The sequence below is a fragment of the Centroberyx gerrardi genome, chromosome 13, assembly GCF_048128805.1.
Source record: "Centroberyx gerrardi isolate f3 chromosome 13, fCenGer3.hap1.cur.20231027, whole genome shotgun sequence".
NCBI classification, from domain to species: domain Eukaryota; kingdom Metazoa; phylum Chordata; class Actinopteri; order Beryciformes; family Berycidae; genus Centroberyx; species Centroberyx gerrardi.
Window position 1 is genome coordinate 23,275,468 of NC_136009.1, and position 14,657 is coordinate 23,290,124.

At 42.1% G+C, this 14,657-nt stretch overlaps 1 protein-coding gene across 2 annotated transcripts in view; it reads right to left on the minus strand.

The window, feature by feature from the left end:
• gnal2 (guanine nucleotide binding protein (G protein), alpha activating activity polypeptide, olfactory type 2) overlaps positions 1-14,441 on the minus strand; it is a 39,508-nt gene extending 25,067 nt beyond the window's left edge. The window contains exons 1-4 of one of the 2 annotated variants that reach the window (XM_071924335.2): positions 13,747-14,441; positions 6,216-6,288; positions 5,369-5,423; positions 5,076-5,195 (exon numbers count right to left, since the gene is read on the minus strand). In XM_071924335.2, coding sequence (XP_071780436.1) covers positions 5,076-5,195; positions 5,369-5,423; positions 6,216-6,288; positions 13,747-14,263 — 765 coding nt within the window. In that variant the 5' untranslated portion in view covers positions 14,264-14,441. Of the gene's footprint in view, positions 1-5,075; positions 5,196-5,368; positions 5,424-6,215; positions 6,289-6,547; positions 7,025-13,746 lie in introns of those variants that run through there. The other variant, XM_071924336.2, reaches the window with a different exon arrangement.
• Between the last annotated feature and the right edge of the window lie 216 nt (positions 14,442-14,657).

A 14,657-nucleotide genomic window follows, 5' to 3' on the forward strand; every position in this document is an offset into this window, starting at 1 on the left:
TCCTGCTCCTGGACAATGGGGAGCATTATGAGGGGAGCTCATCTTATCAATGACTTTGAGATATTTCCCAGGACTCTCTGTATGCCCTAAACAAAGATGATTGGTCTTATATCCCTCCTCGCCTCCTAGCCTGTGCACATGTCTTTCAGATGGGCCCCTCCTCTAGCCTGCAACTACCACATGACCCTCTGCACTCCGCACTTGCTCTGCGCTCTGACTGGGGAGAGGGTGAAAGTAGCCCCGAACCAGAGAGGGAGAAGGAGCCTGATAAATGATCACATGCTCCAGGAGATCTCCTCTCGGCAGATCCGGTGATTAAGTTCAACATGGAGGAATCCACTGATAACCAAAACACTGTGATGCTATACTGTTAGCTGTGTTTGTGTGTGGCCGTGACACCAACACATTAACGTCCTATACCAGAGGCGTCATACGTAGAATACATTCACTTTCTGTACCACAGCACTGCATTAACACATATTTTTTTATTTTTACAGCCACGATTCAATTTCCTATAACAAAGCATGATACGAACAATAACTTTGCTCGCTACAACATTGACACACCGCACACCCCCAACCTCTCACTCATGATTAGCAAAGGACATGGGGCCATATTTGCTTTCTTGCCTGTATTTGCTTTCAGTTCTGCTGCAGCCGTACCCTAACACCCACCTCAACTAATATCAATAAGATTCTACTGCACCGATTCAATTTTTTCTGGTGTTAGTTCTGTAGCTCTCGCCCAATTTAAACTTTTCTACACCAGTAGACAAGGACGGACCCGAGAAACAAGGAAGGGCCCGACAATGCGAGCAAATGTTAGGACTTGATGGAGAGAGAGGACGAGGGGTGGTGGGGTGGAAGGGGCAGAGAGGGAAAAAAAAAAAGCAGAGTATGGTCCTCAGGGCTCTTTTCCACAGAGGCGTGTGACACTGGGCCTTTGAATAAATGCAGTGTGTGCTGCAGTGCCCTACAGAGGAACTGATAACACAGAGAGAGACCAGGAGGGAATTTGCTTTAACACAAGCTTTTTAACTCTTTCCTGTGCTCTTCCCAGTCATACTCCACTTCCACTCCTCGTCCATCACCAACCACGAGATTGTGATTCTCTGGTGGCTTCTCCAGGACCGGTTCTCAAATTGGCCTGGCGACTTGGTTAGTTTCAATGTTACACAAGTTGGGTACATGATGTAATATTTCACTTGAATCATATAGGTCAGCCTGACAAAGAGAACAAAATGGCCTAAATCTGATTTGATGAAGCAAAACAAAGTCGTGGAGCAGATGGGTTCTGGCCAAAATACTCCATCGCAAGCGGGTGCCTTTACTGGAATTCCTTTGGGTAAAGTTTTGAAGTGACCTCTAGTCTTCCCTTAGAGCAAAATGTACAGCTATGGCCAATAACCTTAATTCCCTCCATGCACAACCAGCAGCCAGCCAGCAAGCTCCTCAGAAACCCATGAAAGCCATCATCACTATTTTTATTAGATTTGAATAGAATATCTGTATTAGATAACAGTCACATAGCAGAGAGACCCGACTTTCATGGGTTACTTCAGTTAAAGAGTACAGACAAATTTAGCTAAAAGAGAGCAAAAGAAAAGGAGAGAGGGAGCAACTGTTCGAGATTTCATCTTTCATAACGTCTCTCCAAAAACAGAGGAGCCCTTCCTGCCACCCTTTGCCCCACAAACATCACAGATCCTCAAGTAATCAATTACAGGAAAACAAACCTTCTAGGACTGAAACTTTTCATCATGAGAAAATCACCAGAAAAATCAGAAAAACCTGAACCGAACAACAAGGGTGTGTTAATGTTTTAAGAGTGTTATCCTTCATGTCTGTAGTGTAGAACGAGAGCAGTACGAAGCAGGCCATGTTCCTTAAAAGAAAGTCAGAATTATGGGTTGACCCACACACTGACATCAAGCAACATTAAATAACGTAACACACTCACTGACAGTCGCTGATGGACTCAGGTTTAGCTGATGTGAGACTAAACCAATGCATCGGTCAATAACTCTGTACTTCAGCAATTTGTCTTAAAACCTAACAAAAAGTAGATCTGTTCAACAATGGGTGGGGCTGAACTGAGGTAAAGAAAGTATACGTCTCATCTTCCAAAGCATCGCAACAACAGACTGTTATTCATATCTTCAAGAAAAACCAAACACAAAAAGAAAGAAGACTCCACTAACTGAGTCCTCCATAGGGCTAATCTTTGTCCTTTTGTTGGGAGTGTATGAGAAAAAAAAACATGAATAGATCTTGAATGCCACTCAATAGTCACTGTGACCTGTTGGATTTCGCATCAAACGGAAGGGAATCCATGTAGGCTCTAACATGTCTGATGGAGAGAAAGCTACACAGTGCTAAACAGGAGCCAGGGCTCATTTGAATTTGTTCCACTTCAGTTGACGGAGGCTGTCGGGTGGCTAGCATAGCTACCGCAGTGGCATTTGTTTCCATTTTGCATAGACGACCGTTTGTATCAGTCCTTTATTTTCCATGGGTCCACTGTCCACCTCACTGCTGTGCTCAGGTTAAGTAGGGAAAGGGTTTAAAACATAGGGTGCTTTGATGATGAAGACTAAGGGCTATCAAAACTGTTGTTTTAGATGTAGGACATAGAGAAAATGTTCTCTTGGTACAACTTTAAAGTAAAAATCCACCCTAAAATAGTTTAACACTGTTAAAAAAAGCTACTGGTGGTATGCCTCGCATTTCTGGGTTTGGTGGTGCATTTCTCTCATTGATAACTGGCCAAACGTAGAGGACGTGACATCACATAAAGTATTTCCAGCGTAGCTACAATGGAATTTGATAGCAGAAGATTTTTACACCAACGTTCAACAATCATACAGGTAGAAATCCATCGTAGAAGAGGCAGAGATACCAATTTCTCCACCAACAGTAGCCTCAATAGACCAGAATGCAATGCAGTCAAAGCTTGTATCTTTGCAAATCTGTTGTTGGCCTTTTCAACGGCTGGTTTGTAATTGAATAACCAGTTACGGCACACCACGACATTGTTCTCTCTAAATGCTCCACTTTTTCATGATAGGAAAAACTTACTACACTATCGCTATCCCTCTCTCCACCTGTGCGTACTATACATCACAGAGAACCCCCTCCACTGGGGGTTGTCGCAAGTCATTCTGGGAAACACAAGTAATCAATGATCATTGTCTACTTTTACTTCAACTTGAGTAAAAGTAGACAAGGGAGGTTGAGGGAAAGTGGGCACACCAAAAAAGTAAATTAACAACAACACTTCATCACAAAATAACTCCTGGAATACATTGATCATCACCAATTGATGATATACGAACAGTGTAAGAGTATCCGGGGTTGGATTTTTGCCTTTAAACTGAGATTTTGAAATTAATGAACTTGGTTGACTGTGATATCATCTCTCCAACCGTTTTTGAGTTACAGTAAAATACACTTCCACGTTTCAAAACGGCGCCAACAGGTGAAAGCCACAGGTTACCGATTGGCCGTGTTCCTGCGCTGCCGTATTGGATATCATGCCTGGTGGCACTAAGTGACAATGTAGTGGTGACACTGACGACACAAGTGAAGCCTGAGACTGATGACAAGCGCAGACACTCCACACAGAGCCATGTTGTTCCCCTCGGCCTGGCTGGGCCTGGGAACTCAACGCCGGCTCTCCCCATGGCCCAGGTCCTCACACAACACAACACAAGGCCTCAACATCACAGCAGCAGACTGGTGCTGCCCTGTTAACACCCGCACAGTGGGCCCTGTCAGAAAATTAACACCCAAATCCTTTTAACGGATATTCTTATGATGTGTCATTAAATAAACTTCCTGGGAGGGAGGCTAAGAAACATCACGCCAAGATGTAAGGTGACACCGCAACAACAATACTGCTTACAGGACAAAGTATAGCTATATGTAACAGTCTGGATTAGACCCGAGGACAATTGTAAAAAATCAGAGCATTAGGACTTTGAGACTATATAACCAGAAAAGTCTGTGAGCACCCAGCCCACAAGGCCTCAAAATTAGCCAGTGTAAAAGCTGCTGGAATAGTCATGTGCCAGACAGCTCAGGGGTCAAAACCACATATGAAATTCATTCCTCTTAATCTTCATTTACGTGGCAAACAATGGCAAACTTGCAAAAACTGTTTTCTCCAAGATAAAATAAGCCTTTGATATTGAACCATTGTATCCAATAGTTCTAACTGAAAAATTCCATAGTAGCTTAGTTTTTACATGATGGGAATAGAGACCACTGCCAATTCCAGTACAAGTAACAGCAAAAATGCTGATCAGTATACCAAATGGAGATGAACTCTACACTTAATTCATAGATAATAGCATATTAATATTCTTTTCCTTTAGATGCTAACTGAAAATGCACAGTGCATTGATATCTCTGCGAATAACTCAATAAAACCCTCCAAGTATCAATCTACAGATCTGTATTAATTTGCCATTCCTGTTTCGCTGAGCCGCATCAGTTTGTCTTAAACAAGGAAGACTTTCAAAATTATGTAAAACATTATCTGCATTTCCAACACGTGACCTCGCACTATCAGATGGCTGATGACAACTGAAAAGAATCCCATGTTCTTCAACTTGCATTCAAATCCAAATATGTCTGCTCCAGATACAGAGAGGAATCAAACCTTGAAGAGGCTCTCGAATCGACTAACTGTTGATCTCATATAGTTGTCATTTCCATTCCTCTTTCATATCCCCAGAGGAAAAGACAATGCCTTTAGCTTTAGTTTGTTAAAAAAGATCCCCCCCCCCCCCAAAAAAAGAGTAAAATAACGAAGTCTAACAGAATTTTGTCTGTTATAGTTAAATTATATCTGATGCCCCTGAGCTGCATTGTTAGCCATGGGACTTTTAACAACCACACACACCACACTATCTGTCGCTGTCACACCCACACGTTTCACACGCATGCAAACACACATATAGGTGACTAGAACAAAGACTAAAAAAATATATAGCGACCTCTGCCTCCCTTTGTCAATCTGACACACATTCATACTTCCGCACACACACAAACTCAACTTCATGAACATCTTACCTGTGAATAGTCAAAGTCAGAGAGAGGCGCTATGCTTTTGATGTATTCGATTCTGAATTGGTCCTCTGGGTTGGCTAGCGGGACTGGGGGTATTAAAGTGCTCATCGCAGACACTATAGTCTACAAAGCAGAAGTTGGGGGGGAAAAAAACAAGCATTAAGCAGGATAAATACAGGACAAATCAAATCATAAGCCCGTATAATCAGTAAAATGGGATTGCCGTGTTCGGTCTAACAACAGAGAAACTGAGCACAATTTCAATTAAAAAGGGGATTGATACAGATGAAACTCACCACTATGGCATCCTTCACGTTTTTCCGAATATCTTGGATTTTCTGTTTCTTTTCTCTGCATGAGGACACAATAGAGATGTGAGGCAACAGTTAGGAAAGTGACGGCCAAGGCAAACCACAAAAGCTTTATCATCAAGGTGGTTATGAGCAAGCTAGGGGTTACTGCTAGGCTATACACTATACTCATACAATTATATATACTGGTGACGAGGCTAGGTATACATACCAGTGGAGGATAGGGCTCGTGAAAATATAAAATGGGGCTCAGTAAATTGCAAGGTAAAAGGATATGGTGTACTGTACTGTACTCAAGATTAAACATCTTTTTTCATATATTTTCCTCTAAAAATTGCAGGATCATGCTCTATATCCTCTATGGCCCAGCCTCCCTTGATACACACTTTGAATTCATACAACATTCACAGGATATTCATACAAATACAGGACTGTGACATGTAGGCCTGTTTAAAATAGACCATGGGTAAGATCAATGCCATGCAAGGCCTTGCAGCAAAACAAATCATCAATAGGCCTATCGAACCCAACCTATCACCCTTTCACATGAAACAACAAACGATGAATATGGCATCTGTGTAATACTCAAATCTCATGTCTCGCATATGCATACTGCACATCTAAATAGAAGGAGGAAAATGGGAAGATATTAGCTGCTTTGCATGGGATACTGGGCCCAACAGGCGCTGCAGTGCCTGAGGAAAATCCATTCACAGCCAATATTTCTGGCCTCGACAGTCTCACTCATTAGGAGAGAAACCACACGAATAAGCAATAAAATATATATTTCGAGGCACAAATGTATTTAAGAAGCGTATTGAATAAGACTCACTCTGCGTTGAAGCCGTTGACGTGTAGAATCCTCATCTGCTTCACAATGGTGCTTTTTCCGGACTCTCCCGCACCTTCGAAAATAAACCAACAAAAATACATAAAAATATCACCAAATAACACGACTGAGGACATCCTGGCAAGCGTAAAAAGGAAATGAACAAATGTTTTTGGAAATGAAGCTAGTTAATTGTAGGCTCTGGGGCTTCGCTTCCATCAATATCCACCCCCATGACATATTATTGCAAGCGCTGTCAAATGGGGCTACGTGTTCAGTAAACGAAAGGGATTTGGGTACATTTTCTGCAAGCCATTACATATAATCAACCTTACCCAGTAATAACAGCCTGTGTGTGGCTTTATACGCTTGTCTTTCCTTTTGCAACTGTTTTTCTATCTTTTTATTTGCCTCTCGTTGTGCCTTTTCGTCGATGCGTTGATCTTCAGTCTTGCTGTTGCCCAAACAACCCATCTTCCGTCGCCCTAACCCTTCCTTGTAAAATCGTAAAAATGTAAAATAATACCTGGGTTGATATTGTGGTTAAAATAATAAAGGAATAGGTCTACTGTAAAATCTGTGCGAAGCTTCTCCGTCGGAGGGAGGAATATGTTCCCCGTTACAATTCCGCTTTAGCCGCAACCAACCGTCATCCAAACGAATTCTTGATTTGCAAACCAACGAAGAATAACGAGCCGTTAAAAAAAGAAATAATGTCGAAAAATATAAATAGGGAGAGAGAGAGAGGGTTTTCAATTTCTGGGAATCCAGTCAACTGTTCCTATCTCGTCTCCAACCCCTCTCTTCTCTCAGTATTTTTTTTTCTATCTGAATTTCTATCAGTATTTCTGTCTCTTTAACTCAGCACTGCCTCTCTCTGTGGCACCAGGAAGTAACCGTGAACCGTGGAGGTGGAAAACAAACCTGCGTTAAACTGTAACACTCACAATCCGCACTGATATAGCATTTTATAACTTGTGTGGCAAAGGGAGAGAAGCCATTCCCGATTACAATAAGTCCTTCGCTATCCTGCTATCAAACTAATCGACGAGGGGTGGAAACTGTACGCCTCTACAGACTAGTTTACAGAGGGGTTGGGTCTCTTCTTGTTGGCTTCCAGTCAGCGAGGTGGCCCTGACCCAAACTGGCAACCCATTTACTGTGTCTGTACAGTGGACTTTACCTGTCCCTGTGTTGTTGTTGTTTTAAATTGGGGTTTGGGGACTACCAGGGGTCCTTAAGAGCGTTACAGGAGGTCCGTAGCAAAATTAGGAATAGTTTAATTTTAGTATAATTTAATTGGGTTAGGGTTAGGGTTTGGTTAGGGAAATTATCCCAATTTAACAATCTATAGCAATGACTACTGTAATCATAAGGTTTCACTGTCACCACTGTTAGTTCCCCATGTATAGTGTCGACAGTTATACAACGCAATGCTAAATCAACAACAACCCTGGTGATCCCTTATACAAAATCTTACAAAATGAAGGTCTGTGACATAAAACCTTTGAAAACCCCTGACCTATCCTACAGACTGAGGTATATGATGTAGTAAATAATGTATATGAAATATGTATATGACATAGTATAGGATGTATCTGATGTGTATATATATGTAGTATGTATATATGATGTAGCATGGTATATGACATGTTGGTATGTAAAGCCCTTTGAGACTTGCTTGTGATAAAAGGGCTATATAAATAAACCAAGACTAGACTAAGACTAGACTAGGTATCCTGCAAGTGGATCAATAAAGTGGATCAAATGATATAAAATACCACAGGAAACCTATAAACTACATATACCATCCTATAGGAATATTATAAGGATACCATAGGAGATAAAAATGTCATCAAGTATGATAAAGTTACTATAAACTCAGTATTGAGTCCCACAGAAACATTATAAGTCCCTATAGGAATATTATAGTGATATCATAGGAGATAAAAAAAAAAAAAATACCATCAAGTATAATAATGTCACTATAAGCTCATTATTGAGTACACTATAAGTCCCTACAATAATATTATAGTGATTTTCCATTAGGGAAGCTACACAACATACCTGTCATGCATATATGCCATTACTTTTTTACACCAAATAAAAAGTGATGTTAAAAATAAATAAATAAAAAAAACATGAGGCCTTGATTTCTTACCCCCACTTTTTTATGTTCTATAGCAGGAGTTCCCAAAGTTGTACCTGTCAGGGCCCCCCTATAGATACACTTCAGACCACAGACCGCCATTTGATTAAGGATTTATCCCTGGGACGCCCCATCTGAGAACATTTCTGACACAATATTGTCCGTCTCTACTGTAGGTGGGGGAGATAACAGTGGAGAGTGAAACCTCTGATCAGAATAGTTATTATGCGTTCTCTCCTGGTGCTAAATTCAAATAAATGGAATAGGCTAATACTGAAATTAAACTAATCCACACCCTGGAGCCCTCTCAAGGAGCCTTGGAGGGCCCCGGACCCCACTTTGAGAACCACTAGGCTATACCATACAAGCTAGAGTCACAGATAAATTAATTCTCTTAATTTTGTGTGTCCGCTTGTAGCATATAATAAAATAGTAACTCCAAAGTGTTTGAAAACGGTATCAGCACCGTGGTAATTACACACTGGCTGTGCAACTTATGGTTTTGCCATTAAGTAGCAAACAGAAAAATGTTGACTGTTGTGAGGACCGTCTTATAGCCTGCTGTAGCCTCCTCTACAGTAGACTGAAATAGGGCGTGGGCTTGTCGAGGTTAGACTTGCAATTAATTTCAACCATGCAGAATTGTGGTATTTGCAGGTAACAGTAGCAGATGCCCTCCAAAGATTACATCTCTCTCACTATGTGTGCATGCCTAAAACAGAGAATGAACCTGGTACAGTGAACAAGTCTCTTGTACACTTAAATAAATAAAATGATTAGCTTATCACTCTATTTAGATTCATTAGAAGAGCAACTGGCAAAGCTGGCCTGTCTTATCACAGAGCCAGGCCAGGCTAACCTACTATACACACCATCTGTAATTCTTTTAAACTGAAAGCTATTTTACAGTGACTGTCAGGAATATGAAACTCTTTGCTTTGCACAGGCACCACAACTGTTCAAGAAGCACCTACATTAGCTTGCACACGTGTGTATTCTTGATTTGGCTGTACCACTCGTGTAGTGGTTGAAATGTTTTGCTCACTCAACCCATGAAGGTCTCAAGGCGCTGGATGCGGTGACATCAGGTTCAAGTCAGAAAAAAAAACCTACAGTACAAATTGTACTGTATGCCTACATTACAAATGCTCATAGATCACTCAATGGCACAAGGCAACCATCAATGATTATTTGTGTCACATATAATAATGAATGTGCTGCTATTGTCAACATTATGCAAATGTAATGCAAATGCTTGTTTCATGTAGTGAAATGAGTACAACAAAGTTGTGCAGCATGCAAATCAAGACTGTAACCCTCACTTCATCTGTAGTGGTGTGGAAATCTTACCCCCCCCCCTTCCCTTCTCCTGTCTCCCCACCTTAGAAAGCAAGGTCAAAACAAGTGACTGGCCCACATCGCTCTCTAGTGGTTACAGGGAGCATAGCACACATGCTATGGCTACTGTCACTGTACTGCAGCTCCCAGTGGATGATATAAAATGAAGTTCTGTTGTACAATCAGCTTACTTTTTAGGAAACAGAGTGACAAAGATGTTTTCACTGATCTCTGTATGTTCTCATGTCAGGGGTAAAAAAAGCCGATATGGGATGAACAGACCTATGCTGGACCTGTATTGCTCAATGGCTAGCATACGGCTTTAACACTGGCAGGGTTAGCGGTTCGATTCCCACTGGGGCCACCCATACTGAAAATGGACGCCCTCATGGCAGTGTAAGGCGCTTTAGATAAAAGCATCCACCTCATGATCTATGTAGACCTTAAACCCATGAGCCAGCTATTTGGTGTGGACTCCACTTGGTTGCTACTCAACCACCAACTCCCAACAAAGCACAAGTGCATTCAGGAAATATAACAGAAGCTCTGTGAAATTGTTTCCTTTAGTAACTAAGTTGGCTATAGTAAAACAAATGGGCTTTCTTGCTGAGTAAAAGATGACAACGGCCTGTGGTCTGTTTCAGGAAATCACTAACAATATCTGACAACATTTCAAGAGTTATTTTCTGTGTGTAGATCTTTTACACCTATTTACTAGCACAGACTGTTATTGAAGTATGAATTAACTTGCACATATCCTAATGAACTCTGGCTAAAATGACTTGGATTTCTCACACTCTGAAGCTAGAGAGAACCTTGTTGCGTTCTCTTTTGGGACAGAGGCTCTTGATGAAGCCATGGTGTAAATTATGCAGTAAGCAAATCCTGGAGAACAAACATAGTCCAATGTCCTTTTAGTGTGGTTCATTTTCATTCAGCTGATACAAGTATCAAGACAATTCATACTGTGACCCTGCAATCAATATCATAAAAGATGACAATAATTCATACATCAGTAACTTCTGTTGATCATTACATTAACTGAGGACTCCATGAAGTGAGTAGCAAAGTTCAGCAATGGTCAATGATAAAACCCATTTAGACAGAAGCAAAGTTCACCTGACTTTAGATGAGCCATTCTTGCATTTAAAGGGGAGGGCTGATGAGGCTATAGCTTCTATGTGCTTCTCTGGATGAATAAGCTCTTCCTAAAAGTGGTTTCATATTTCTGGTAAGTGAAATGCATGCGGGCTAGTGCCAAGAAAATCTGCCACAACATGACAATCGGTGACTTCCAACAAGCTATTCATTGGCTACGGCCTGCTTTCCTCAGTGATCATTTCATTTGAGTCCACTACACTGCTAGCAGCCTGTTGTTCTGGCTCATGAAAGCGGGTGATAAGGCTGAGATATGAAACAGCCAGTTAAGGACATCTAGGAAAGCTGTAACAGATGTTATCACAGAGTCCTGTACTTAGAATCGGGTCCATGAGGCCTAACAATAAAGTAACTTCCTTTCCAAGAAATAATAGGAACTTGCCTCCCAGTTCCCATCCCTGCATTCATGTGTTAAGTGGCTTTTAAGTTTAAAGGAGCCCAACTATAGGAATTCAAATTTTCCTCTATTTATGTACATATATGATCAAAGATGTAATGAGGACACTGAGTAATTAAAGTTATTGCATTTTCAAAAATCCATCCTTTTTACAGGCAGTTTCAGACAAACTCCAGTAAATGCATCAGAATTGAACTTTGTTTTGATTGGCTCCCCTCACTAATAAAAAACAAATCCTTCCAATCAGACTGGTTTGTAACATTTTAACTGACACTGGCCCTGGAAAAGCTTCCACTTAGCAGGTTTAACTCATATGAATTAGACAATAAGGCATCAAGTATTCTGACTGTTCTGCCTGTGAGGACTTAGTCTTCAAATGCATTCAAGAAATATACTAAACAACATCTGTTTGCAAAACATCATGTAGAACCTTTTTCTTATCCTGAGCCATAGTATATTTGAAAACAAAATCATGAAAACTGAATGATATGGGACCTTTAATGTAAATCATGGTGAGTTTTTGGTCTCTTCGCAGCCATTTTATGAAAAACTTCAAGGAAATTTTGTCAGTTTTTTGTTAATATTGTAACTATGTCTAAAGTATTGGTTGTACGCTCATGATTTGTAAGATACCACATAGTTAATTCCATTTAACCAGAAATTAAACTGTTCAACTTTAGTGGCTATAAACATGGCCAAAACAGATGGATTCAGGCTCCAGCTCATGCGGAAAATGGCAACCCATTTAGGATATACAGTAGCTCCTTATGGCTATCATTATTCAACTAAATACCTGCAGCAAATACAAACAGATAAAGTGACCCAGATTAGCTAGCATACGTCGCCTTGAAATGTAACACTATTTGGAAGGTGTCCACTTTCAGAGGAACACAAACCACCTCAGTCCTCTGGCATGCAACAAGAGTCCTAGTGGAGACCTGGAGGGTATAAAGTCCCGAAGGCCTCTTAAGAAAACCCAAAGCGGCCTGCGGCTCGCGCTGAGGCTCTTGGGTGTAACCTGGACAGATAACTGATAAAATAAATATGATGATGTGGTGATGGACATCAGACCAAACCATAATGACAGATAAGATGCTGAAATGCCCAGTAACACAGGTCAAACATTCACTGGTCTATGAAGGACGGTGTATTTCCACAGTGGGTCACAGAGGAATGTATAACACGTCTCCGTTGGACCAGTGGAAGGTCTTTAGGATGAGCAGTGCCTTGGGGATTGTTACCTTGCCCTCCCTGTGTGTAATTAGTGAGGTGTTTACATAGGAAATGAAACTGATTACCATTGATTATACGCAATAACAAAGTAGTCATTCACAACATAATAACACTTTTTAGAGTAAAGCATGCAACATGGTATTAAGTGTGATATATATATATATGTAAGACTGCCAGGAAGAGGAAGAGTTATGCTTCTCTGTTGTATATGTGCCCATGCCCAACTACCCTGATTAGGGTAGTTGCAATGAAACGGACACTCCTGTTCCTGATCAAGACTTTCTCTTCCGGATGCTAAGCATTGACTTCTTTGGAAATTGTTGGCAACAGCAAACAGCACGAGTGCAGAAGATAATCATGTGTGTATCTGGTGGTGAATTAACGCTAACCGCCAGCCAAATGTGAGTAAACTGTGCCTACGTTTGTCTATCCGGGCTCTTTTCTACTCTAAAAAAGCAGCTTGGTTGGTAAAATAGTGAAAGTGGGTGTTACATTTTTGGGATCCACCTGCTACTGTGTGAAAACATGTCCTAGCCTGGTGTGGGGCGACAGGGAGAGAGAGGGAGGCCTGGCCTAATAAAACACCTTCATCTGGCAACACACTAAATGTTCCAGGGACATCACTGGGGTGTCAACTATCTCTAGATAAACCATATGTAGGCTACTATCAATCCTGGGAAGCCAGTGACTGATTATAGGATATTAATACATTTCTATAAGTCAGGTGACCGAGCTAATAAGAGGAATATGAGCTCAGTGATTTATATGGACACCATTAAGCCCATTTTCCCACCACAGTATCAAGTGATAAAAGTCCCAATTTACACCCTGTGCACTTGTCAGCCACTATACTATACTATACTATACTATACTATACTATACTATAGCCTACTATACTATACTATACTATACTAGTTTTCAGAGCTAACATGCCCTCATAAGTAGCTGGTCTTTGCCTCAGTGCATGTGTGTGTTTGTGTCCATCTTGATTCTCTGTGTTTACTGGCAATTTAAAAATCCTGTGTGTCCTCCTGTGTAACTGCAACAGGACAGCAGGCCCACTGTTGTGCGGCTAAACGTCCATCTTCATCATGTGTCATTGACAGCCGCAGGGGGTAGTCTTCACAGCCAAGCCAACAGATAGCCCATAGCAATAGGCCTCAACAAAAGCAGTGACATAATTTCTGGACGGGCTACGTTTAGGTTTCTAATAATAAAACGCGCTCATACAACAACAACAGCAGAGAGGCACAACCTACCGAGCAGCAGCAGTCGATGCGTCTGTTTATACTCCCGTTTGAGCTCCTTCAGCGCCCTGTCAATATTCTTACTGACTTTCTTCGCCTCCTTCTCGGCCTCCTTCTCCTCCACCAGCAATTTGTCCCAGTTTTTCTGCTTTTGGGTGCTTGTCTTCTGCAGCAGCTGTAAGCGTCGGCCGCGGTCCTTCCCTGTCCCCTTGCCTCCTCCGCCGCCTCCTCCACCTCCTCCTCCGCCGCCCCCGTTCTGTATGAGCACACCGTCGGTACCGGTGTCTCCACGGCGGAGCTCCCCGGCCGGGAGCCTGGCTGGGTCCCCGGGGCGCACCGGGCCGCCGCCGCCGCCGCCGCCGCGGAGCGACGAAGTCTCCCCGCATCCCCCGGTGTCTTCCTGGCGAGCTCCCCCGGCGCGGGTCGGCACGGCTGCGTCCGGAGGCTGGTCCGAGTCCGAGGTAGCGTTGGAAATAGAGCCGCTCAGGTCCCCGAAGAGCCGGGGACGCAAACTGTAGCACAGCCCCATGTTGAAACCAATATTTGTCTGTGAATGTGATTTCTCATAAATTAAAATATCAAAAGTCGCGGTTGCGCCACCAGCCCTAACGCGCCATCGTTACATTGGAGCTCCAGCGGTGCGATTTAAATCCGAATTTGATCCGAAAATGTGAATGAATTATGCTCCGACATTTGCTATATGTCATTTTGCATTTTCACCAGTCAGCCTACGCTTCGTAGTTAGTGGATCACCTGATCCTTTAGTGGACACTGCGGGTCCACCTTACCGTAAGTAACCAAAAGCACAACCTTGGAGAAAAACGCAGCTATCCACTGTGCAGATGGTCAACAATTGAAGTGCACAGTTGTTAGGTGCAATGCACGGCGCGTCACGTTACTACAGTATGGCCATTTCGAGAATG